Source organism: Melozone crissalis, unplaced genomic scaffold (assembly GCF_028551555.1).
Source record: "Melozone crissalis strain CALT ecotype California unplaced genomic scaffold, PUWL_Pcris_2 ptg000027l_1, whole genome shotgun sequence".
In the NCBI taxonomy this organism is placed as follows: Eukaryota; Metazoa; Chordata; class Aves; order Passeriformes; family Passerellidae; genus Melozone; species Melozone crissalis.
Genome location: NW_026535805.1, coordinates 26,276,488 through 26,303,530, shown reverse-complemented (window position 1 = coordinate 26,303,530; position 27,043 = coordinate 26,276,488). Strand labels below are relative to the sequence as shown.

At 38.9% G+C, this 27,043-nt stretch overlaps 1 protein-coding gene across 1 annotated transcript in view; it reads right to left on the bottom strand.

The window, feature by feature from the left end:
- SLC35F3 (solute carrier family 35 member F3) overlaps positions 1-22,868 on the bottom strand; it is a 161,570-nt gene extending 138,702 nt beyond the window's left edge. The window contains exons 1-2 of the mRNA XM_054280027.1: positions 22,601-22,868; positions 22,092-22,321 (exon numbers count right to left, since the gene is read on the bottom strand). Of these exons, the coding sequence (XP_054136002.1) occupies positions 22,092-22,321; positions 22,601-22,653 (283 nt within the window). The 5' untranslated portion in view covers positions 22,654-22,868. The remainder of the gene's footprint in view (positions 1-22,091; positions 22,322-22,600) is intronic.
- Between the last annotated feature and the right edge of the window lie 4,175 nt (positions 22,869-27,043).

The following is a 27,043-nucleotide window of genomic DNA, read 5'->3' as shown; positions in this document are numbered from 1 at the left end:
ACTGACAGAACTACTCTTACCAAAAGAAGGAAAAATAATAATATTACCAATAAAAAAGAAATCACCTGCATGAGTTAGAATGAAAAGAAAACATTTTCAGATACTGACAAGAACCTAAAAAGATGACTAACACAGCAAAATCCAAACAAATAAAAAAAAATAGCTGGTATCTTTTATTCTCTCTGTACAAAGAATGAAGGATGCTTAGAAGGAGGTGTTAAATAAAAGATATGAAGATTGTTTCTCCTCATGTTAAGTAACTGTAGATTCCTCAGGTGTTGATGGATAACTGAAAAATAATGAACATGTGGAATCATGACAGAATAAAGTACAGTGGCTTCTGACTTGGGGTGTTCTCAGTAAAGAGAAAGGATGCCAAGTCAGGTTATTTTAAATTCTTTATTTATTTCCCATTTCTGCTTAAACTTGTTTAATCTAAACTCATGAGAATGGATGGAATAAGCTCACACTGTGAACAAATTCTTGTAGTACTTCAGAGGATTCTCAGCTGGTGAAGGATCTAGCGAACAAGCCTTATAAGAAGAGGATGAGGGAACTGGGATTCTTTAGACTGAAGAAAAGGAGGCTCAAGAGGAATCTAGAGAGCTAGTATATCCTTTAAATATAAAAAACAAAAAAAACAACAAAATCAAAATAATGTACTGCATCCTCATTCACAGAGCAGAAAAGAAGCTTCTTATTGTAATATGTACTTCAGCTTTCAAGGTTACTCATTTGATTTATTCAATCAAATGAAAATTCTTTCCACTCCTCCAGAACAGATTACAAATACCAAAAGTGGGCTCAGCCATTCAAAAAATGCAGTCCTGGTTAAACAACCAGGGACTGCTACCGCTTTCACTTCTGACATTTCTTAACACTTCAGCGGCAAACAAAGCTGTTATACTGATGACTTTTAGACACTTACTTCAAATTATCAGAATAGATTATAATGTATTTACTTAGGCATAAGGTCCCCTAAATTTTCAAAATTAGACTTTACTTATGAGACTTTTTTGTAGCCTTTTAAATAATGTTACATATTTATTTATCTATATAAAGTAAAGAAAATATACTGCAGTTTACCATGTCCATCACTAACAAATCTAAGACTGAAACAAAAGCCCACTCTGCTGGAATTGAGGAATGGTTTAATTTCATTTAAGAATGTGAGGCAATTCAGTAAACTTCCAAAGGCACAAGTGAGATGCATAATACACAGCCTCCAAAAAAAAAAAAAAAAACAACCAAAACAATGGGAAATGCAAGCCAAAAGGAGAAAAATGCCATGCAATGCTACTAATCAAACAAGTCTGCTCACTGTCCTGACCACTGGACTCTCCTACCTTCTGTTGCTACATCAAAATACTTCTCAATTGAAACATAATTTCATCACTTTGTAAATTGCTTCACCAGACATATCCCTCTCAAAAAAAGACCTCCATACAGTGAAAAATATCTTTTTCAACTGTATCACAGAGAGGATAGTTAAGCCTGACAGAACAAGAGAGAACACCTTCCTTGCAGATGCCATCACATTGCAGAAGCATCAACATCAAAACCAGCAATTTTTTCAGAGGTTCATTCCTGGTGCAGCGCATAAAAGAATTTTATGCTCTTTTTTCTGTGCAATGCATAAAAGAATTAAATAATGGGGAAAACCATCCAGGAGGGAGCTATCAGCCACAGTAACCAGAGAGGGAAGAGGCCATCACTCAAGCTGTTCACTTCCTTCACCAGGTTGTCACTGTTTCCTTCACATAACTGTTGACAGGTCAACTCACCAGGTGCTGAGGAAAGTCACAGCCAAGAATAGTGCTGAATGTCATTCTGTTCCTCCTGAACTTACATGCAGAGATGACTTCAGTTTGCTTATAACAAAATAAGACTATTGTCTATCCCATCTCTAGTCACTTCCTATCTCAGCCTGTTCTGCACAAGGCTTGATTTATGTTCCTGCACTTCACACTTCCACCCTGGGAAAGAACATAACTTGTCAAATACTTCTTGGTAATTAACATGATGCAATCTTTCTGAATGCAGAAAGGTGAAAGATCAGTCACCTTGGAATTGATGAAAAAGACATTTTTTAAAATCTGTAAAAGATCCAAGTTGTGGAGCAGTATGCACCTGAAAGATTCAGGCTGCTCTCAGTCTGAGGTCACTCACCTCCCAGAGTGATTATTACAGGTCACCTAATAAGACATATAAAGGTCCAAAACTATCCTGCAGGACACATGTGAAAAGAGAATAGCATGCCTCTTTGAGTCGTTTTCTAACAAACTTCTACAGCAAATCCAAACACCCCATCTCATATTTATAGATGTTATAAACAGGAAAGTTCTCTCAATTACCTTTTTCTATTAAAGAAAAGAAAAACATTTATGCAACTAATACAGATGTCTTTTTTCCAGCAAAACCGGGGAGAACCCAAACGCTTTGTCTGACTCCATGAGCCAGTTCCCATTAAATAATAAACCACACACAATCCCTCCTTCCCAGCCATGTCACAACATATGCCATTTGACAGGCTTGCAGGGCTGCAGCCTCCCCATGTCAGACATGAAACTCACTAAACCTTGGCAGTACAATCAGTGGGCATAGCTTATAAATATTTATATTACGGCAACACTCAGAATCCAGCTAAACTGGGACCATCAGCATCAGTAACAGAATTATTATATAGAGCACTTTCCTCCCAATACTACAAAATAAACAGGATCAAATGAGAGTATAAAAGAGGACAAACAGAACTGGTCTGGGGAGGAAACACAGTGACAAAAATCACAAAATATACTTCATGCCTGGACAAGCTGGGAGCAATATGCAAAAATAATACCAGTTACCAGGTTACAGGTCTTTTTGGATACCATGTGGGAGAAACTTTCAAGAGGTAGTTCCAGTGTGTGAAAAAACCTAGCATGAGAGTTAGGGTTTATGTATAACACGCTAAATACATTGGTAAATATAACAATAACTGAAAATCTGAACTCCATTAAAGACAAAGTTAAATTTTCACAAGAGCGATATTGTGAAACAAAAAAAGTGAATTTTTACTTACACTTTACATTTGAAGATCTTTTGCATTTTTCAGCAGTTTAAGTATGTGACTAGCTTGCTTTTTACTTAACGGGGATGAATGCCCCTGTAATTGAACTGTACTTACACTTCTGTAAAGGCCTCCTGGTTTCAGAAAAAAATACACATAATTTAATTTGAGAAACGGACCAAGAAGAAAATAAGTCTATCTTCTGATGATACTTTCAGCAATTAAAATTTACGTTTTTCATCTTCCTCTTCTTTACTAAAACTGTGTGGAATGTCTAGACATCAGTACAGCTACTTTTTACACTTTTAAGACACAGAAATATTTTAAGTTATACTCCTTTATCTGGTTCACCTGCTTGTGTTCCCATTTCAGACAAGTTTGTTTCCTAAGACACATGGCATAAGGGGGGATGACATAATGTTCTGATATTTTTTCACTGTTACTTTGGTAGCTAGGCTTTTTATACTGCTTAGCAAAGCATGATTTCATTATCAGCTTGCTGTTATCTTTTAATCCTGTTCCACCTTGTCAGCTATTTGAGAATTATGCAGTAAATCAGTGACAATCAAATCAATAAATCCACAACTATTTGCATGGCCAAAGACAATTATTCCATACCATTTATCATAACTGGCACAATATATTCTATTTTGTAGTTGAAATATACATAGGGAAGCTGTTAGATTATTTTAAGATGCTATCTGAACCTGTAAGACACCACCTGCCAAAACATTCAAAACCTGAATTTAAATATGTGAACTCCTATTTTTACCAGCAAACTCAAAGGGATCAGGAAAAAAAAACCAAGAAAACCCAAAAAAGCCACACCAAACAAACTAACAGCAACTTTCTGGACAGGGTCTCTCTTAATACCTTCTCAGACCTGCCTAGCCTTGCTTTCTCTTGAAAGCTAAATAACAACTAGATGGAACTTAACTCAGAGCAACCATGGCAATTCCTGTATTTCTATCCTCAAGTATCAGGAGTTACTGGAAAGAAGTGTTGAAAGAGCTAATGGGCTATATCTAGGTGTTAACAAGTCTAAATTAAAAGGACTGTACCAGCCCCGAATAAGCACATCTGATTTGGGGCTAGGCAATGTAATTGTGGTGTTTTCTGGTTACAGTACCCTGTCTGTGGATCCTAAACCTTACTGAATAAGAAGCCATTAAAAAAATTCAAACTTTCTCATTATAACTGTATTGTCATATTATTTCAAATTATACTTTTATCCATCACCTGCTCAACATTATGTATCATGGACAACACAGAAACTTCCAGTATTCTGAAATAAATTTTCAATGCTCATTCCAATTTCTAAGAAAAAAAAATTTAAAAATGCAATTCTGCCTCTGAATTCCACTGAGCACCCAAAACAAGGATCTTAGTACACTGTGGGTACTTACAGACTTAGCAGAACAGCTTAGTCATAGGAAAATGGCACAAATTTCTTTCCTAATGTCTTCCCTCTGTTTTTCCTTAAAGAGGTTTGATTGTTTCTCCTGGCCAGGAAAAAAGCATAGTACACAGAGTTTTTTCCAAACTCCCTTACTAATTTTTCCATTTCTCCATGAACACCACTCAAGGAGTGCTCTATGCAGGTTGAAATAACTGGTTGTCAAACTACAATATTCATTGCTGCAACAGTAGAAAAGGCTAAATTAAGACTTTTGCAAAATGCCTTAGATGAACAAATCCATAGCTGGGATAGAGACAATAAATTCAGTGCAAAACTAATGGGATTTATCCAAGTGAACAAATTAAACTATTAGAAACGGAGGGGGGAAATGAATTGCAAGAACAATCAGTCAACATAAAGAAACCGTCCAAACATGTCAGTGGGGATCATTACATGATGTTCTCTTGTGGCACTTGTTCTGCTAAAACTTAGCTGTTTCTCTTCAGGGACACATTTCACCAAGGTAACACTAAAAACCCAACAGCACTGGCTGCTAACACTGCACATACGTGCATTTGGTTTGCATGTGTGAAAATCATATTAATACTTAAATCAGTGGAAAGCACAGGGCAATGTAACATCAGGATTAAAATCCTCATTTGAATGTCTGGAATATTGCATATGGACAGACTCGGCCACCAAGCAAAGGAGAGAGAGAGAACTGTGGATTCCAGTGTTACTTTGCCAAGAACAATTTATCTGGGGAGGAAGGGTCCCTTTCTCAGACAACTTCCCAGTACAAACCACTTCTAGAGCACAGACCACCTCAATATGTTACTCCATTCCCTGCATCCCTGTTATCCTGGACTGATACAAGTCTAAACAATGTCTGTAGAAAATAACAGATAGACCCGGCTTGTTCTGAGATCACCCAATTGTACCTCATTGCCCCCAAAATCTACGTTCCATGGAAGATGTCTCTCTTCTCTGTCCCTTATCAGGAACAGTTGAGTTTGCTGGCCAACCAATTTCTAAGTCAGGAAACAATACTAGGTTGTTTACTAATAATAAGAAAAAGCATAACCAAGATCTGGCCCCTATTTTTGTTTATTATGGATGCTTAGGATCTAAGAGAGAAAGAAATATTTAAACTGAAGGAATCTTCTTAACATTCTCTTTAAGTATTTATCCAGCTATATGCAAAGGTAATTTTGGACTGATACTATACTGTGTGGGTTTTTTCATTTGATTATTTCAGATAAAGTTGCTTTTTTCTTTTGGCCTACACAGAAAACAAAAGACTACAATTGCAAAGTAGCCCTGCTACCTTTTAACAAAACTTGTTTGAGGGCAATCAGTTCATGTGTTAATGTTTGAGCTCATTATGTATTTAAATAAAAGTATAACAAATTTATTAAGATACCAGAAACCTTGACACTTCTGAGATTTTCAACAGAAGAGAAGCCTAGTTTTCTTCCCAGTTCTAGCTCTTCAGACCTGTTTGAAACTTTCATGACCTCTCCTATGTCTTTGCTATTCTTTAATGTTTTTTCTTATCCTATTTATTTCCTTACAAGTTTTCATAGAGCTCACATAAGATGCAAATTTGGCTGCCCGCAACCCAATGTTCCATATGGCATCTCACCCACGTACTTTTACACTTCCATAAAAATCTCTTTCACTTTGTGTTTTATTTTGCTTTTAATATTTTACTTAGTGAATTGATTCAGAGTGTTTTCCTCAGATTTCCATATTTTATCCCTGTTGCTCTGTTACTGCCAAAATCGTTTTTGCTAACTGCCATATATATGAATATGAATAGTCCATCATGACTATCAAAACCAGAACTCAGGTGAGTTATGTGACATTTGCTGAACTGACATTTCTCACTTTGCCTCCAGGAGCTGTGAGGGAAGGTCAGACAGTTTGTCCAGCTCTTCAGAAAACACTGGTTTAAAGGAGGCAGAGAGCTTCAATACAATTTACTAACATTTCATTCTTAGAGATGACTGGCTAAACACACACACAGATTGGGAAATATATTCTTCTGCAGGACAGATACTACTTTGCATTCATAATATTTGTACTGGTGCCCAGGAGTTGTACAGATCCTATCACAAAGCAACTTGAAACACCATGTCTATTTAGAAACCTAAGTTCACTCATTTTAAATGTTAAAATTAACTGGTGTAACTCGTTATTTACTAGCCTCCCCCTTTGTCATTTTTCCCCAACTGCTTTGAGAGTTGCCTTTCTAGCACTGGACACCTTATCTCTTTAGGTTTCACACAGAAAATTCAGAACATATTAGCAGGTTTTTTTTTTTTTTCCCACATCAGTGTCTAGAATGTTGTTAGGGTTTCTGAATTTCCTTTTCTTTTAGGTCTGGTGTTTATCTATAAATGACCAGTACTCCAGCTGGAAGTGCAGCTGGCTGTTAGAAAATGAAGGCGATCTCACTGTGACAGAGAAGAAACCTAAACAGGAGAGGGGAAAAAAATCATCAGTTGAGAGGAAAGACAATTAAAGTGGTAAATGGGGTAAAGAGTGCAGAAAGGTAGAAGCTGAGGGCTCTGAGTAAGAGAGTGACCTGGCTGGAGAACTGAAAGCAACAGTACAGCTTCTCACAGGCCATCTCCCAGCAGGTGAGATTAATTTCTCTTCCTCTTCCCACACTCTCTTGTTCAAATTGCAGCTAATCACTTGCAAAAGAGGTGTGGCTACTTAAAGATGGCTGTCCCTTAAGTGATGTTTATATGGAACAAGAAGAATTCTGCTCTACATAAGAGACTATAAATCTTGTACAGTCCACAAGTCTATAAGACTTGTGTGTAGCAAAATCTCTTTCCAAAAACCTGACCCAGAGTTAAATCTGAACACACAGGAAAACCCCAAACAAACAAAAAAGCTCAAAAAGAAACAAACAAAAAAAGCAACCAAACAGTACAAAAACACCAGAAAGAGGTAGCTACAGTTTCTTCTCACAGGCTGCATTTGGGATCCAATGCATTTGAATTGTAGTTTCATTTCAGAGAGAAATTTGAAAATTGAATGTTGTTTCCCTCAAACCCTACAACTGATAATTGCCCTTACTTGTCTTTTCCAAACTTATTTTAAGCTGTATTCTACAGGCTTGCACTGCTTAATTAGTGCTTTATTTCATTAAAGTCAACAGAGAACGAATTTAAATAAAATGAATGATGTATTTGTTTTGAAGAGGATTTTATGCTTCTGGAAATGGTGCTTCTTGCAAACAAGGTATCAAAGACTTAAGTTCTCAACATGTTGCAAGAATGCCTAATTGCTCACTCAGATTTATTACCTGAAGAAATAAATTTTTCTGAAATAAGTCAAACAACCATCAAAACACTAATTTATAAGGTTTTAATTTGCATTAAATAACCACAAAGATACCCCGTCACAAGGATTTTTCCGTACAGACAGACCTTTGTGTCAAGCTAAATTGCTCAGTACATGCAAATTACTTTGGATTATATTACATTCTGAAAAAATGACAAGATCAGACTGTTGAAAAAAATTAAAGCATAGATCAGTGATAACGTTGAAAAGGACAAAATGACTAAGAGAACTCAAGTATTCTGACAGTGCATGGAATTATTTATGTTTGCACCAAAAAAAAAAAAAATTGGTCTATTCACACACAAATTGACTTAGAATTTATATATGAGAGCAAAGATGCAATCTTCTAGATAGGTATACTTAGCATAGAGAAATAAAAATTGTATTTTATGATGTGAAGAATATTAAATTAGTATTTTCAAAACAATTTTACATTCACTGTTGGCTAAAACCAACTGCCTAGAGCAATATAAATAATTAACATTCTAAAAGCTAATATATACAAACAAATATTTTTAGCCACACAGCTTCTGCACAGTTTAAGTTACTCATATGTAATTTTGCAGGCTTGAAACTTAAGTATCAAATAGTTGCAGTGACATTTCCTCTCAACTCAGTAACTCCAATGAAATACAGCTTCCTCATTATTTTACTGAATAAAACCACTAAAGACCTATTTTCCAATTGCAAGGCAGATGCATGATTCTGTAATTACACCCATGGGTGTTTTCAGCTATTATTTTGGTTACTGGATAAGGCCCTTAATATTTTAATGGTGTAACATTAGCATTAAAAAATTATGAGAGATGAAGAGTAGGAAAAAATGGAACAAATTCAGCTGGACAGACCTACCATGATCATCTCATCCAACTGCCAGCTTCAGGGCTGACCAAAAGTTGATGCATATTATTATTGGCTTTGTCCAAATGCTTCTTCAACACTGACGTGCCTGAAATGTTAACTTATAATAACTACTTTAATGTTTAAATTTCATTCATTAGTTAGTTCCAAAAACTTATAAATGCAAAATTATTTGAGCTATATTATTTGCATTATGTAATGGTTGTGAATTGCTCTAATTTTAACACAAAAAAAAAATCTAATGAAATCATCTTTATGAGATGACAATAATTTAGCCTATTGGGAAATAAATCAACAGTAACAAAACACCCAAGAAAGATCAGACTTGCAAGGTTGGTTATTGAAATCTGTCAGTGAAATTCATCAGTTTTAACACCAAGCTGAGATTTATGTAACCACTTACCTTTTAGTAAAATCAGCTGCCGTTACACAAAGCAGATTACAGTGCAACTATTTTAACCTTGAACTGAGAGCTATATATCTCCAGTAGAAGAAGCCTTTTTGCAAGGTGCTGATTTTGTTGTACTGCCCAATTATTCTACAATGCAAGTAATTCAGCTCGAGCAGTAAACATCCAGGGTATTTTATGCCTCTTGATCTCTTATTTCTCTGGTACAATTCCTACAAATGGACACGCAACTTTGCATAGGTTCTATAAACCTCCCTCCAAAAAAGTGTTTCAAGATTCTAATTATCTCAACATTTGAGATTGTTTTACCTCTTCCTGCTTTTAACTGCTTCAGAGAGAAAGGCAGTTTCATTCACTTGTTCCCATGCTGTTCTCACCTAGCATAAATAAGAAGGATCACTTTGTTACAGATAATTGGAAGATCAAAAATAACAACTGTCTAATTGTCTTCTGCAAGGCAAAAAAGTGAAGGAAACAAAAATTTACTAGATGTTCACTAGGGGAATGTTCTTGGCTGGAAGGGAATTTTGTATACAGGTTTACATCAATAGATAGCTGCAACACAAATGCTCTCAGTTGGAAGATGGGACCAAATCCAGTCACTCTGCACTTCCATTTGAAAAGTGCAGAACAAGTTCTAATAGCAGAGGAAACTCTAGCCTTGTGATATAGCAGATTTTATTTGTAAAAATACTTTGGTGAGCATGCTCTGGGACTCTCTGGAGATTTAAGAGTATCCAAGCTTGCCAAACTGCACAGCTTTCACTAACCTATTATAGGGTCAGACCAGAACCCTCAATTTCCTTCAGGACTGCAGCATTCCTTTGTGCCATTAGTTACTGGTGTCAGTTAGGCAAAATTCCTCCTAGCTTCTATCAGTTTTATCAATGTGAAGATGGAACAATTCTGGCCTTTGAAAATAAAGACATAAGAGGTTAATGCACTAACTCAAACAGCTTCATAGACAGATTTTAAACTTTACCAGGGAGTTTCTCCAAGCCACATGCTGCCCATCACATGTATGGCTTTGTGGTGGGATAATTTAACAAAAAAAACAGAGAAAACCAAAAACTTAAAACCTAAGATGGATGTACAACATTGTTATCTCTAACATTTCAAACTTTTCCAAGAACCCTGTAATTCCATCCCAACTCAGACTGTCCTTTGTTTACATTTGCAAGGAGTTCTGGGTGTATATGTTCTTATTCCTTACCTGACTGAGCCAGGGCTGTCAAAAACTAACTGGCTTCCAAACTGCTGCTTATACAAATGAGGAACTAGAATGCCTTTCTTTTACTGTTTTAAAAGGCTTCTGCCTCAGACTCATTCAATGACACCCACTCTAGTACAGGCAGATTGTCCACATCTGAAGTGGAAAGACATGAAGTATGTTTTATTCTTTAGTAAAAATGTAAGTTTGAGCTTACGGCAATACAAAATTTTCAACTGGTAACAGACCTGTTTGAGGACTTTTTTTCCTATGTGCTGCTTCTATAGCATACCCTGTTAGAAGCCTCAATCCTTTATTCCTAACCTAAAGCTGTAAATAATTGCATATGTATTCATTTTACTTTCAGTACTTGGGCTCTGGTAGTCAGTTTTCTGGGCAATGGGAAGAAAGAGTAGCCTCTTCTTAATTCCTGTAGATGCTTTCTACTTATGTTGGGACAAGCTATTAAGTACTAACTAAACACCAAGTTTAAAGAAATTTAAAATTGCACATCTATTAAAAGAAATAATTATTCTATAATTTAAATTGAGCTCCTCAGTAGTGCTCAGGAACATATAATAAAGACCATGTATGGGTAGGTGTAATTGGATGCAGTTGCCTTAGGAACAAATGTTCAGCACACAGAGCAGGAAGGCCTGCTTAAAAGGCAAAGACTTAAGCCTGGGAGCTGAAACCTGGCTTGATTGAAGTTACTGAGAAAAGTACCATGTCTGGTACTTTTGGTACTTGGCTGGAGTCAGGGATTCATCCCAAAAGCTTTTTTAATTCTCTCATTATTATCAGTGCAGAACTAAACAATACATTAAAATGTGCTGTACTGGAGATGCATTTCCCTGTCTCCCTTGTTCAGTAAGCTTATCACGAAGCAAAAATTACCTAGAGAGTCATAAGAGAGTTTAGGCTTATACTCTTAAGATTCAATACCATTTCCAGTGTATTTTCATTATATAGACATGAGATATTGTGCCTTTAGAGAAATGTTGTAGGGTGCAAAAAATTTGACATGCAGAGATAAAACACTGCCTGGTATATGAGTATCATTTTAAAGCAATATTAATCACAAAGATTCCTATAGGGATGCTATGCAAAAATCTTTTCTTTTTGTAGAAATAAATACAGAATGCCTTATACTGTTTGCCAGAATGATTTCTAGTGAGATGCAGTTTTTACTATGCCCATAGCAGCCACAGAAGCCACAAAGTATTGTTCCCAGTACAAGATGTGTTTCTTGTCCATGCTTTTCTCTACAAAGAAATTACTCATCTGTGCTTCTATGCCTTACTCTCATTTCTGTTTCCATTTGGAGAAATATTAAAAGACACAAAACCACTTCTCACCCTGGGTGAAGTCAGAACACATATACAGCCCTCTACCTCTTGAAATCGGTATTTGCAAAAGACAAGGATTTTCCTACAGATATTAAACTACACAGTACTAAGCTGTAAAGTTTGAAAGCAGGCTGTCTTTGAAACAAGAAAATCAAATACAGAAGTTGTTTATTAAATAAGTTGTTTATCAAATAATACTTCCCAAAGACTGTGAAGTAATTTTGTGAATGGAACCAGAGATCCAATTCCATGCTGCACCCTCCAAGAGGATCTTCATAAGTCTTACAAGCCAACAACCACAGGAAGGCAGTCATTTAAGGTGTCTTTGTGCTTTCTTCATATATTCTCTCAAGATAACCTGGCAAGCTGGAGAAACCAGGCAGGAGCCATATATCCTCCTGAAATCCCTGAAGCCATGCACGCAGTACTCTACTCCTTCATGTTAACCTAGTTTTCATTCCAACTCCTGTAATTTCCCAGACTGATAAAGAGGACTTTACTTCCCATATACTGGAAGAAAGTTCACGAGTTCACGTGGCTGTATGTAGGAGTCTCACATTATAACTACAATAATAACTGAATGTGGGCTTATGCTCATTTCCAAGTCAAGACCCATCTGTCATTCTCATGTCTATCGAAAAAACTTAAATAATTTTTGAACTCCTGAATGCACCAGAATTCACCTTGTCTGGGCACAATCTTTGGCTTGCATGAAACCCAAGATCCCGAATTAAGGCCCATGGAATACACTTGCAATGTCTGTAAGAAATAGCTGAAATATAAATCCTGAAAAACAGAGGCCTCTAGTCACCACACATGATGTAGAAGTGTCAGGAAGACACATCTGTGAAAAAAATAGCCTTTCTGCTCTTTTCTCACTTCTCTTGCTCAACTTGAAAGTAATCAAATCTCCTGATTTAATTAAAGACATTTTCCATGCCTCCACTGACTTTAAGGGGTTTGTTTCTTGACTGCCTTTTTCTACCTTTACATGATTTTGTAATTTCTTCTCTTTAACTAGCGTCTGTTAATCAAACCTAAACACATTTCTTTTCATTATAAATGTCTTGTTTCTGAAGCGAAGAAAGACCCACAACTGAGAAGTTATCAGGCCAGTAGGACACTAAATGCTATGCAGCAAAAAATTATTTCAGCAGAAATACAAGGAAGAATGGTTTCGGTCAGTAATTTCTGTTCCATGGAAAGTGCTAACCAAAACCATAAGCAGTAGCTAGCATCTAAGCTCAAAAAGTAAACATGATTACCATCTTCACTTGTTCAAAATAAATGGCTGCATGTTAATTAAATCAGTCCTAAAGTTTCCAAAAAACATTGCATAAAGTGAGCAGGAGAGACAACAGAATCATAAAGCCATGAAGTTCTGTTTCCTGTTTCACATTGCAAACACTGCATCTTTGGTATTAATCCTGGCACTACATATTTCAACTAGGGCAAAATTTTGCAAGCAGGAAATCTCTACTGAACACCCAAGGAACCAGATTGTCTGGAAAGCAGTTACTGTTTGAAAATGGAAAGACAACTCCAGGTTTTCAGGACAGGACTATGAATATACCATCAACATCCTCACATAAGCTCATCAACTCTGAAGGAGCAGGTCCTTGCTCCACTTCCCACCTGAGCACAAACCTGTGCTCTGTTCACACAATTGCTCGGATCTGGCAAAGCCAAAGCAAGATGTCCTGGAGAAGGCAGAGCCCCCAGGCTGCCACAGGGCTACAAACAGCACAACAGTGAGCTTAAGGGTGGAATGACTGGGCCTGCTCTACTTGGAGAGTGGACAAGCATGTCAATTTCCATGCTACTTTGGTACCTTAGTTGGTGTGAAGAGACAGCGAAGAACAGCACCAAATTTGTGGGATTTCTGATGAAAGAGTCAAGGAAAGGAAAAACCCTTTGGGTTGTCACTATTGGATCAGCTTTGGCACAATATTTATATTGCAATGGGATCAATGGGACTCTGCACCAGTGTTCAGAAATGAAAATCTGGTTGCTTCCTTTAGATGTATGAGGCATAAATAATTTTCATGAATTATCTGACAGAGGCCAGTTACAGCAAAGCAAAAAGAAACTTTAATTGCAAGATTAAGACCTTGTAATTTCACTAGAAGCCAGTTACATTCCCTTATCCTGGAGAGGCTCAAATATTCAAATTTCCCTGCCTCAGATGATTGGTTTGCTGAGTTAACAGAGCCTATCAGCTGTGTGATGCCATTGTTGTTTTCCTAAATGTGATGATACGTAAATTCCAACACTGCTGGAAGAGCTTTTCTCAGAAAAACAACCCAACTCCTATATTGGCCAGATAAACTCATGGAAACAAAATGATAGGAAACATTTGGTAAAAAAATTGACCTTATTAGATCCTCAAATTCCAGAGAAAAATAGAAGCGTCTGAAACCATTCAGATGCAGTTTTTTATAAGGGGAAATGACTGAGTGGAGAACAAGCTTCTCACATTCTGAAGAAAATGAAATCTGGGATATCTCTGCTGCATCCCTTCTGTCTAAGGACTACTTAAAGTAGTGGTTCATAAAGAAAATATTTCTCTATGGTCTTCCACACAATCACAGCATCTTTTTTTCTTCCAAGGATACACTGAGGGATGAAAGAATATGTGCCTAGTGAAGAGAAACAGGGAATCATAAATACTCAGGGAAGTGGTTTCTACAATAAGATGTACCACATGAAGGCAATCCATTGCCTAGGTAGGAACCATGATCTGCAGATAAATTTCTATGAACATAAGTGCTCGTTTTATCTCTGTTCTCAGAGTAGTCATCATTCACAAGCAACAGTGGAAAGTCTATGGCTTCAGCTTCCAAAACAGCAAGAGGGGCAGAACTACACCTTTATGTTCCAAAGGATGGTGCCTGCCAAAGGGCAAAAGTGACTTTTACATAACTTTTCTGTAGAATTGTAGAACAATGCGGGTTGGAAAGGACCTTAAGGATCACCTGATTCAACTATATCTCATCGTCATCTCTCTCTTTCTCTTGAGGCTTATTTTATCTCAAATAAGTGGCAGAAATCATCAGCAATTTACACAGGGAATATGAAACACAAACACCTCATTATACAGAAGAGAGATTATGGCACAAAAATTCACCTTGAAGAAAGCTCTGACATGAGCTAGAATCTAGTAAAATTAGCTGTTAAGCTAATGAGCATTGCTGGTCGTTGTCCTTTTGTGGCTTTGTGTTTCAGTAACACAACAGTATCCGATATCACAGTAGGATATCAACAACAAAGGCTTTGTAGTCTGATTTCAATACTATTATCTTGTGCAATTAATTGTCTCTATTAAAAAAATAATTATTTAAAGTTGCAAAGATCCATCACACAGTGCACTCCAGAACTATTACAGAAATTTAACCAGAAGAAGGGTCTGCAATAAAAATAGTTCCAAAAATAAGCATTCATTCATAATTCTTGATGGTTTCCAAATCAGTTTTTCAAAATTAACTTGCTTCCTCATTATTCCATATCAATTCAGAGTAGTATGCGTTTTTAGCAACAATCCATTATTATTGATTAGTGAACATGTTCACATTTCTATTAAAAAAATAAAAGAAATAAATGCAGTTTTCCAGTGGAAGGATTCTCAAATGCCAGGTAACACTCTTCAAAACTGTTAACATGGGCCCTGACATTGCAAAGATGTACAGCTAGGTTTTCATGGAGACTTCAGTGGTATTTTCTAACACAGCAGCATTCAATGATAACATTCATTAAGGGTTTAAAATGAATGCTGGAAATCAACAGACTCTTAATTGCTGTCCCATGAACTGTTTTGCACAAATGGCTGAAGATGACATGTAATTAAAGCTGCACTGAAAAAAAGCTGAAAGCAATGAATTAATTTGTTTAAACAGCAAACAAACAAAAAAAAAAATGGCCCATTTTGCAGGCGGTAATTTTTTAGTTTTTTCACTAAAAAAACGAGATACAAATGAACGAGATACTATGAAAACGAGATACAAAACACAAAATGTTTATTCATTTGCCTAGTTAAAAGTGGTGGTTACTTAACAGTACACAATTAAAATTGTTAAGTAAACAAGTTACTAAATATTCACTAAACATTTATCATTTACTAAATATTTATTAAACAATCAAAAATGTTTAGCAAATCAGTTTAAATGAGAATTTGCTTGGCTTACCAGCAAGAAATTTAGGACTTAAATTTTGTGATTAATTAAGCTCTATATTGTAACAGGAACCAGTTTTCTATTAATTACTAGCCAAAAAAGTTTTACCAATTTTCAAAAGCCTAAGAATCCCCCATGTTTCTTCTTTATGGGAATTGTCCTGAAAAAGAAGATTTTGAAAGGCTTTTTAAAAAAATATTCACCTGGTATCTTTGCAGCTGCTCAGTATTCAGCACCTGTACTGCTCTGGCCTGCCTCAGGTAGCCAGATTGTACTCATTCTCAGTTGCAAGAACACCCAGAGAGCTAAAACCCAGGAGACCCAGCAGGTTCTCTTTCAAAAGAGAAATAGATCCTGTAGTACTTGGGATACAAACAGACTTGTCGTTAGGTCTCTGAAATACTTAAAGAGACTATTTCTGGGGACAGCTCTTCTCAGTCACAGTGACTACGACATAATGAGGGAATTGCCTAAAAAGTTTTTGTATGAGCTGTCATGTGGACACAAGTCAGAAATATCCCTGGTTCATGTATCACCATAGAGGTTTAGCTTGCAGCAGAGAACTGCCACTGACATTAGAAACAGCAATGCTACAGTGCCTTTAAATCTGCAATGCAATTCAGCACCATTGCTTTCTTTCACCTGTAGGTGTTCCCATGTTCTCTTTGGTTTTGTTGGTAACAAAAAAAATTACTGATGTTAGTACTGACAATGAAGAGTTGAAGAGCATTGATTAAAAAGTAAATTAGGCCTCAGACACCATAAACATATATTAAAAATATATATATAAAGCACATATTTTATTCATCTTCTAATCTTCAGTGCTGACCTACAGACTGGGTGTTGTGGAAGGGCTGCTGACCTACAGATTGAACCTGTGAAGAGAAACTTGGATAGCAACAACAAGCAAGAGGTTACCAGCACCTAGAGGTTACTCCATGTTTTCATCTGAAAAGGAAGATTCTCTCATAATCATTTGACCTCAGAAACAGCAACATGAATGATACCACCAAGTCTTGCATTAGTTATAAGCTTATTACATTCAGTATTTATGCATTGGAAAGCAAGCAAGCAGTTTAAATTAATTGCTTACAGTTGGCCTGAAAATGGCTTTCCCCAGAGAAAATTATAATCTTCATCTTATGTCTTTGAACTTCTGGAGTATATCACCTTAAAAAGTAAGTTAAATTCTCCCTCAGATGCAAATACATGAAAATGGTATTTGCACAAATTCCTCTTGATTCATATCCTCACTAGATTTGCTTTTAGCAACTGTGAAATTTCAGTATTCAATGGAGCATGAAAAGAAAATCACAAGGAGGAACGCTGGGGATCAGCTGGAAACACCGGTCTTTAGCTGTATTACTGATACTCTAATATTTACAAGTGCTCATACATTTAATTGGCTAAAACCAACACCAAACTTTTACCTTGAAAGGCTGTCAAAATCTATAACTGGGAACAGTCTGCCCAGAGGAGTTAGGAGTACCCCATTTCTGGAAGTTTCCAAGGCAAACCTGGATTAGGATTTGAGCCAGCTGGTCCAGTGAATGTATCCCTGCCTACAGCAGGGGGGGTTGAAACTAGATGACTTTTAAGGTGCCTTCTTACCCAAATCATTCTATGGTATAATTCAGTCATTGGCATACTCAGACAATTATGCTTTCTGAGCAATCTTCAGGCTATTCAGCCAATGTGTTCTAGTACATTACTGATATTTGTGACAGCACTTAAATTCCACATTCAGGTCAAGACCTAATGTGCTACACTGGATGAGTACTATATTGAAATGCTGTGCATTAAAATTATATGGTTTATTTTGTTGCTGCTGAAATAACTATGACCAAACATGAAAAATATGAAAATTAATATTTAAAGTAGCAGGGTAAAACAAAGCCAGAGAACTTCATTTAGTGGACACAATCTTTCCTTTCACCTGAACATCATGTCTCTTAAAAGTTATCTCTGGGACAACCTGGAATTATTCACAAGGCAGAAGTCTCAGAGAAATGTACTTTCACAAGCCATGATCCACAGACAATGGTTAATTCCTAATAAACAGAACTAAGAGGAGTTAAAACTACATACCATTCTCTTCTTTCTACAGGTATGGAAATGTCTGTAAGCACACAAAAAATGTAAGTGAATAAATGAGGAAGGCCAAGGCCCACGCAATCCTGATTTGTCCATAATAAGTCTGTATTTATGAACACATGCTAAGGATACATGAAAGTTCCTGCTTTAAAAGCAAGACCCTAATCTTAAACAAGGAGTGGAAGCAGGTGATCTGTAGGAAGAAGACTGCAAAATAGGGATAGCTGGCTCAAGCCCACGTGAATGTATTTAAAATACTAATCACATAATGACACACTGTGATATTGAATCACCAGAAAACAGATCTAGTTAGAGAAAAATGAATGTTTGGCAAAGGTGATAGTTGTGAACATTTCCTGTGGAAACAAGCACCCTGCCAATTGCTACAATCATTAAAATAGATGAGTCTTCCATACTGACCAGAAGGGCAGTCCAAGAGTTTTGTGACACCTGTATTTCTCAAGTACAGAAAAGCTCCTAGGGAACTATCAAAAAATATTTAGAAAACTAATTCCAACTGACAATGCTGTGAAATGGAAACTTAAAACATGGCTGTTCACCTCCAAACTTGCCTCTGCTCTTCAAGTGAAGTCCCAGGCTTCCAGAGGCACCAATCATGAGAATTCACATAACCTTCATGGAAGAGAATGGCAGTGCTAATACAGCTCTAAAACCACTTTCATTTCCCTACAACAAGAAGACTGTCAGTGGGATCTGCAAATCTCATGGCATTGTTTTGGGGGCTTTTTTGTTAAAGCCTTTGATCCCTATGTTCTAAAAAAAAAAAAAAAATTAAAGTCAACTTACCTCTTATTGATAATGAGAATTTCACAAATATTGAGCTCTGTTACATCTGAAGCTGCATAAGGGTATGATTCTGCAATCTGATTGCATCTTATCTGTTTCTTCCCCTCTGCCTTTATATTTGAAAAATCAAATCACATTCTGCAAAATATTCCCCATGGGACACATATGAATATTTGATTTAGACTGGAGAGCAGTTAGCCACATAATTAGTTACCCTGGAAATCAAAGAATTCAGAAAAATAAGAACTACCAGATTAGAACATTCCTCTTTCTAAAAGTTGGCAGATGCTATGGAGGGAAGTACAAGAAACCCTCAAGAAAAGTCTCCTCACAGCCTAAGGAGGGGCTAATTCAAATTCTGGATAACGAAGTTTAATATTATCTCCTGCATGTTTCCCATTTTATCACAATTCTAGATCTTATCACTGCTATTATAATTCCTTGAAATCTTCATCTCAAGAATAAATTACATGTTTTCTTCAATATGATTTCTTTTCTATCAGTCTTTAATTGATGGCATTTCAGCTTCTTTTCCTGTCTACCTTTTTTCTCTTATGACCAGAAGAAAACCTCTCTACCTGCCTAAGCAGCATGTGCCAGCACTTTCCAACACTTTTGTTTCAACCTCTTTAAGGTAAACGGCAAAAACTCTTGATGCTCTTTACAGATTGCCTGTACTCTTTCTCCTTGCTCATCTCAGAGTCTCCAGTAATATTTTTTTGAGAGCAGATAACTATAATTACCCTAAATTTGTTGAAGGCATCCTAACACACAGGAACTACATTACATTGCTCCAGCTCCTAAAATCTGGTTTGCAAGTGCAGTCCAACAGCAGAGGTCTTCCCTGAGCTGTGTACAGTCCCAAAATTACCAGCCAATGTAATGTGCAAGTTGGCAGGTAATTTTAGCGTTTTCAGAAAATGTGAGGCTTCTGTTTGTGATAACTGAATGACATTTATTGACATTTCAGCGGGTCACCTGGCTGGGACAGGTCTCCCTAGGGTAACGTTACAAGTCCTTTCTCATTGTGTCCAATCCAGTTTGTGTCTTATGCACATTTTCACTTCTTCCTCCTCTTTTTCCAATGAATTTATAAGAATATTAAATACTGGAGTTGCTACATAACCTTGAGGCATACCGGTATGTTTCAAATCGTTCTCCAAGCAAGTTTTGGGGTCATGGTAACACTACCTCAGTTTATCAGTGGTAGTTTCCCTAATGGAGTTTTGCTAAAACAAAAACAACGAAATAAGCAAAAGCTTTCTGAATCTCTCAGTTTCACACATCCATCCATACATCTATATATATATATAAACGGTCTAAATGAAGCACAAAAGGAATGCACTGCAGTGCAAAAGAGGTAGATCTGACCCTATAAGCAATTTAGTTACAATCAAAAGAATGTCACCAAGAGAGATAGACTAAATAAATCTAGATCATACTATAATATGGACTTATTTTCTGCAAAGCAGGTCCATTATTAATGCAGTCCATAATTATAATCACAGTGCATCCAATTGTCAACAAGAATGCAAAATAAGATGACAAAGAGTACCCAGGTTGCAATTTAAGCTTAATGAAAATAATTTGTTCGCAGTACTTCAGCCAAATAAATTTTCTAACTGCAAAGTCTCAAGGAAAGTCCATATCCCAAAACTAGACATCAGCCCAACTTGAAGGAGCATTCAAAGATGTTTCAAAGCAGCTGTGGCAAAGTTGTCTTCCCACTTTAGATGATATACCCTATTCAGTCAGCTATTCAGCTGATGCAGATCAACATGGCTCTCCTTAAACCAAGCTGTAGAGATGTGTCTTTCCTTCTCCGTGTCCTTCCACGTTCCTAGTAACTCAGATTTTAAATTGGCAACACATTCACATAACCTATTATTTTTAGACACGCATTTATGAAACTCAGACACTTAGTATATTTATTGCCCACCATTATAACTCAAGTATGTAATTTTGTTATTCAGATCGAATTAGGAGAGAAAATGTAACTAGAATAGCAGGCTTAGGCTTGCTATTAACTTTTTCAGACAGAGTTATAAATTTCAACAAATAAGTTATAATTGAGGAGCCAGCATGACCTTTATTATTTCAGAAGGTTCAGCCACAGCAGCTCAGTGTGACTTCAGCTAGACTATTAGTCACTCTGTCAGATAGAACCATTAACATCCAACTCAGTCTGGCATCCACACATGATCTGATCCTTAAAACTGGCCTGAATAAGCTTTACTCTCAAGAACAGCCCCAATCCAGGCACTGGAATTGCTCTTATAGAAACACCACATTCCTAGTGAGTAAAGTAGCAAATATCTGATATTTCTGTCATAATTGCAATCAAAGGAAAAAATAAAAAAAGGCTCTCGCAGAAGAGTATTAGAATATTTATTAGTAAAGTCCTATTTTCAGGCAATCAAGACCAGCTCTCCCTCAGGGAAAAACTGAACTAGTACTGTGTGCCATGCATTCTTGTATCATTCTATTCCGTTATTAAGCACACTGCCAAACAGATAATCTAGTAGTAAATATTTCAGAACATTTGCACTTAATACGTAGGGAAGTACAGTATGAAAATAACCACTTTATCAGAGCCAGTGTTTCCAGCAAAGCAATGATTTCTGTTACAGAAGTATCCTTTTATCAACAAAAACCCCTGTGATATTTCAAACGACCTTAAGATAACCAAAATAATGTTATGACCTCAATTAATTGGTAAACTATTCTGTAACTTTTTAATGCATACAACTGACATAAACATGTTGAAAGATGGACAAAAAATACACAAAAAGTACTAGTTGATATATTACAACGACTCGAGGTAATGCTTCCTTTGTAAATCATGTATGTGATGGAATACACCTCTCTTCATATCGTTACCATTTGAAGTTTCTTTCTCAATTGTATGCATACGGAAGAAACAGCTCCACTCCACATAGGAAAAGACAGATCATTCAGCTCAAGTGCTGCAAAAATTTGACAGAAATTTTCTCCTAAAACAACAGAAACACACACTGATAACGCGTTACTTGTGGAAATGGTATGTGCATGAGCGTGCAGGGGCTTTTACACAGCCGTCAACCCACGGTAACCACCGTCGCTAAGTATGCCTGCAACGTGAAGACAAATATTTGACCTATTTTCTTAGCAGAATTTAGCTGTCATCATTCGTAGCACCACGCTCTCGTGAACCAGCCACTGCCAAAGTACTAAGGCAACACGGGCATCGAATTCTTCGCCGGGAGTGCGAGCGCTTCCTTCCACGGAGCGAGGTTTGTTCCAGCGCTAAAGCGATCGGCCCCTCGAACCCCCATCCCTCTGCCGGCTCCGGGCTGCGCCCCGGTCCTGGCAAGCCCCCCGCGCCCGTCCGTGCCGGGGACTCACGTTTGTAGCTGGCGGCCCAGGGCTGGTAGCCGTAGTAGCCGGTGATGCGGAGGATGCGCTCCTCGATGGAGGTGAGCCCCACGGACGCGCTGGTGAGGTCTTCCACGGAGCGGGACCACTTCAAGTCCTCCTTAATGGCCTCGTCCACCACCAGGTACTTGAGCTGCCGCAGCTGCGGGCTGATGTCGGACAGCCGCCGGGGGCTGACATCTGGGGAGCGCCGCATGCCGCTGCGGGTCGGGAGAGGGGCGTCAGCCCGGGGCCGCGCCGCCAGCGCCGCCGCCCTCCGCCGGCCCCGGGCGAAGTTGGCGGCGGGCGGCGGGACCCCCGCCGGCAGGGTAGCCGGCCCGGGCCCGCGGCACCCACAACTTTCCTCGCCGCCCTCTTCCACCGGAGCGACCCCCGGGAGCGGGCGGCGCCGCCGGCCGGGCTGAGGTAAGGTAAGATGAGGTGAGGTGTGGGGTGTCCCCGTCCCCCCGGCCCGCCCGCCCGGCCCCGCGGGTACTCACAGCGTGGCGGCTTTGCCCCGCGCGGAGCCGTTGGGGAACTCCCGGATCCCCATGGGGAGCAGCAGCGATGGCTGGGGGGCGCCCAGGCTTCCCGGCGGGGCGAGCCGGCGGCTCTCACCGGCCGGGTAACAGGCGGAAAGGAAGGAAAGGAGCGAGCGGGGGAAGGCGGCGCCCCCGTGGCAGAGGGTCCCCGGGCTGGCGCTGGCCCCGGCGGGAGAGGCAGGCAGGGAGAGAGGCGGGCAGGGATGGAGGGACGGAGACGGGCGGGCCAGCGCTGCCGCCTGCGAGCCGCTGCCGCCTGCGGAGCGCCGAGCGCCGGCGGCGGGGGCCGGGCAGGGCAGGGCGCGCTCCGCGCCCCCCACCCCGCGCGCTCCCGCCGGCCGCCGGCAGGGGGAGCCCCCGGGCCCGCCGCCGCCACAAGCGGCCCTCGGGCGGGGCGGGGCGGGGCGGCCTCACCCTGCCGGGGCCGCCTCGCACCCTGCCGGGCCAGCCTCGCACCCTGCCGGGCCAGCCTCGCACCCCTGGGCGGCTTCACCTCTCTGGGTGTGCTCGCCCGATTGAGCAGCCAAGCCGTTCCCACCTCTGCTCGGCGGCGACAAGTTCGGAACGGCGCGGGGGGGCCGGACAGCCCGAGCAGGACCGGCTCTGAAGTGACCGTGGAGCCCGTCTGACGAGGGGACCCACCTGGATGGATACCCCCGTAAGGCCGCCGAACCAGCTCCGGGGGTCACGCAGCCTTCTACCAACTCACCTTTACTTTTATTATTTTTTTTAATCCATCACCAAGTTTAAGTGGCAAACATGCAGTTAAGCTTAAATGAACATGTGAGCATTGATGTTACCTTATACAAAGAATTAATTCACAGACAAATAAGATTAAAATCGGATAACAGATTCTTGGGCAAAACTTGGTCACCTAGAAGTATAGACAGTTGAAGTCAAAGGGTGTTTTGTAAATATATATCCATATATATTTGGAAGGGGGTAAAAATCAAGTCCAAGGAGAAAAGGTTGTTACCTTTCACCACTTCACTAGCTCAGTTTACTTGGAACATTAAACCACCAAGATATCAAATGTGGAAGTGAGTTGGATCAGTGAAATGCAACCTTTCACTGTCACTGAAGGGAACATTACAGCATCACTGCACCATGGTCAGAAAGGGAAAGTATAAAACATAGCCAGCAAATGAAAATCAGACTAATTATCATCCTAAATACACATGCATTGAATAAAGCACTAACTTTATTTTATTTCCTCTACAACCCTTATTTTGAGCCTGTGAAGGGGGAAAATGTTTGCTGTTAAGGAAGCTGGTTCCCAAAATCCGCTACAGATGAACAGCAGAGGTCCAACAGTGCAAACAGAGGGTAATTGTGCACGTGCTTGATGCTGCCCACCAGTAATGACAGAAACCCTTGCAGGGTGCACAAATCAATGCAGAAGGATGATTTTGGTTAAGATGAGGGGATAAAAGCACCATGCTCACTAAATCTAAGGATACCGATCACTGTCATGATTTAAGTCTCTTTAGGGCATTTGGGGCAGGAATGGTGATGAAAGGCACAAATGGATTAATCATTTCAGTCAGGCCTCCCAAGGCCATCACTGGACCAGCATTGTTCGGTATGCACGGTCCATGCTCTCTCTGGCTTTACGTGGTGGACAAGGATAGGATTTATTCTGAGAATTTCCCATAATACTGCATGCATCTAGTGTAAAATTCCTCTATGATTATAGGTCCAGAAATAAAACATAGTCTCAGAGCCAGTGAAGGCTCCAATAATGAAGGAAGCCAAACATTGTTTACCAGCCAGTAGTGACTGACACCTGCTGAGCACTCACCTGCCTCTTGGCATAGGCTGCTGCAAACTAGCACAGGCTGCTTCAGCCCTGCTAGAAATTGTGCCTTCATCACTGATGTGTTTAGCTGCTCATCTTCTATAGCACCAGAGAGCAGCTGTGGAAGTCAGAGACCCTATTACACACATATCCACTTTGATATGCCAGAACCATCCTGTTCTTCTATCCAGTAAAATTTTTTCAGCTGTTTTATTCCTCCCCAGCTGCTGTCATTCCAAGGTGCAAATGAAATGACGGATGGGTGTTTCTCCTCTCACACACACAAGTGACTTTGAACAGCTTGGGTGGCAGCACTGGCAAACTTGAAGTGAGCATGCCTCTTGCAAGAGAAGAAAAAAATGCATGGGAGTGAACATCTTAAAGTTCACTGAAACATTTAATAAAGATGACATTTCAAAATTTTATAAGATGCAACAGCAACATCTACAAACCTCTTAGGATCTTACCAAACCTTGCTGTAAGGGATGTTTCTTCTTTAAAAACAGCAGCTGCTGGAGACATGCAAGTAAAAATTCTTATGTATATTATTTTAATTATGTTCAAGCATTGTAGCTAAAACTATACCTATATGGCATTGGACAATAAAGCATAAAGTATTGGATTCCACATGACTTGGAATTTGTAGATTTATGGAGCTGTTTAAGATTTTTAATAAAAGGAGAAGAAAATCTTGTGGTATTCTAGCAATTCCACAAAGTGTAAGGAAAAAAAATAGCTAAGCAGAATTTATCTACTCTAGGAATAGTGGGCAAAATGGTATGCAGCACCAAGCTGGGGCCACTGGGAACAGCTTTCTGAACCTCTTACTAGTGTGAGTTTATTACTTTAGTAAAACACCTGCAATCATTCAAACACAAAGGGTTAGGAAACTGTATTTTTCTAAAAGGAAGAACTCTATAGCAAGGGAACAATATCTAATTATTCTAGAGTGTGGTGCCTTATTCTGTCCTTTTAGATACTCCTTTTTATGTTTTTCCAGACAACATGAAATTATATGCTTGACTGATATCCAGCTCTTAAAAGGCACAGCCATTAAGATATATTAGCATTGTTGTCTACAGTGTGATGCCATATCAAAGGAAAATATGACTTAAACTGTATTTATTTTCACCTCCCATCAATACTAGCTTGCCAGAAGATTCTCTGGGATGGACGTTTACATTTATCAAAATACTACTTTTTTCATGAGAAAGGTAAGTGCATTTTTTTTAATTTCTCCCAGCCACGACCCCAAGATAAGAATTTTACATTTAAAAGATTCTCTGACATTCTAGACTAAGATAGCAACCATGTTTCATCAGGCAACAAAACGATCACTACTGTATAAACACCAGCATGAAGTTGATATGGTCCACCTTTCCCAGTTCATAAAAATCAGCCTTAGAACCTGAGTCTTTAGAAGACAAATTAGCTCCCTCCTTAAGCAAGGAAAGACTTAAGTGCCCTTCTCACCAATTATTCTGCATTTGATGCATAGTCCTGCTTCTTAGTATTTTTATATTTAGCACTGAAGGTATAAGCCCAAGCTATTAATAACTTGTTCCTGTCCCAGGGGGTATTTGGGTGTTGGACGGAAATACAATATACGTGATAAAAGTCCTATATAATATATGGAAATGTTGTATGGCAAAGCTATTCATTTTCTCCAGCTGGGGTCAAATTTGACATCCACATGAATATAATGCTGCTGCATAACACAAATTACTCCAGCTCTATCTATGGGACTAATTGTAGCATGTTCAGATTGAACAGGAGTGCAACTTTGAGCATAATGCATTTCACATACAAAATATTTTGAATCAGCAACAACAACAATAAAAAAAGCAGAAACTGTCTAGTGCATCCTAGATATTTGCTTGCATTAATGTTTTTAAAATATTTAATACCATCTTGAAGTGGTTGACATAAACCCAGAGAACCAAGAAAAACTGCTACAGCAGTCAGAGAATGGCCAAATGAAGACTGAATGAGAAGCAAAAGTCAGCCTGACCACCTCTGACAGAATCACCCTTGCTCTCTCAAGTAGAGAAACCAACACTGTGCTTGAGAGGGCAGTCAGATGAATTTAAGACAAGTGAGAGCAAATTTTTCACATGAGCTCTCACATTGCTCTGGATCCCCTGCAATGCATGGCAAAACCAAATAAGCATCAGAATTTTTGTCATGACACCTTGCTAAAAGCAACTGGAAAGCTCTGGAAATGACAATCTAGCTGCCTGTTATAGTTAGGAAGGGCCATACACAGTTAGTGCCCCAGTTCCTGGGAGGTATGCTGTTTTATAGAAAGCTGATTTTAATCTGCTGCTTTGAAGTGGTTGAATATAAACTGTTCACTTTCTTTCTTTGACAGATACAGTGGAAAATAGAAGTCCTTTATATTTGGAATGGAAAATAGACCTATTTTTTGTGTTGATATCCATTGTTAGATGAGAAGTGCATAAAAAAATTAGGACAACTCATCATGTCTTAGTGGCGTACGAGCCCTACCAGTGCCTCTCTTCCAAGTTCCAATCAAAAACTGAAATGAAAAGAGCAGAAAAATAGTAACATTTCCTTCCTCCAGCAAGAGCCCCAAAAGGAGG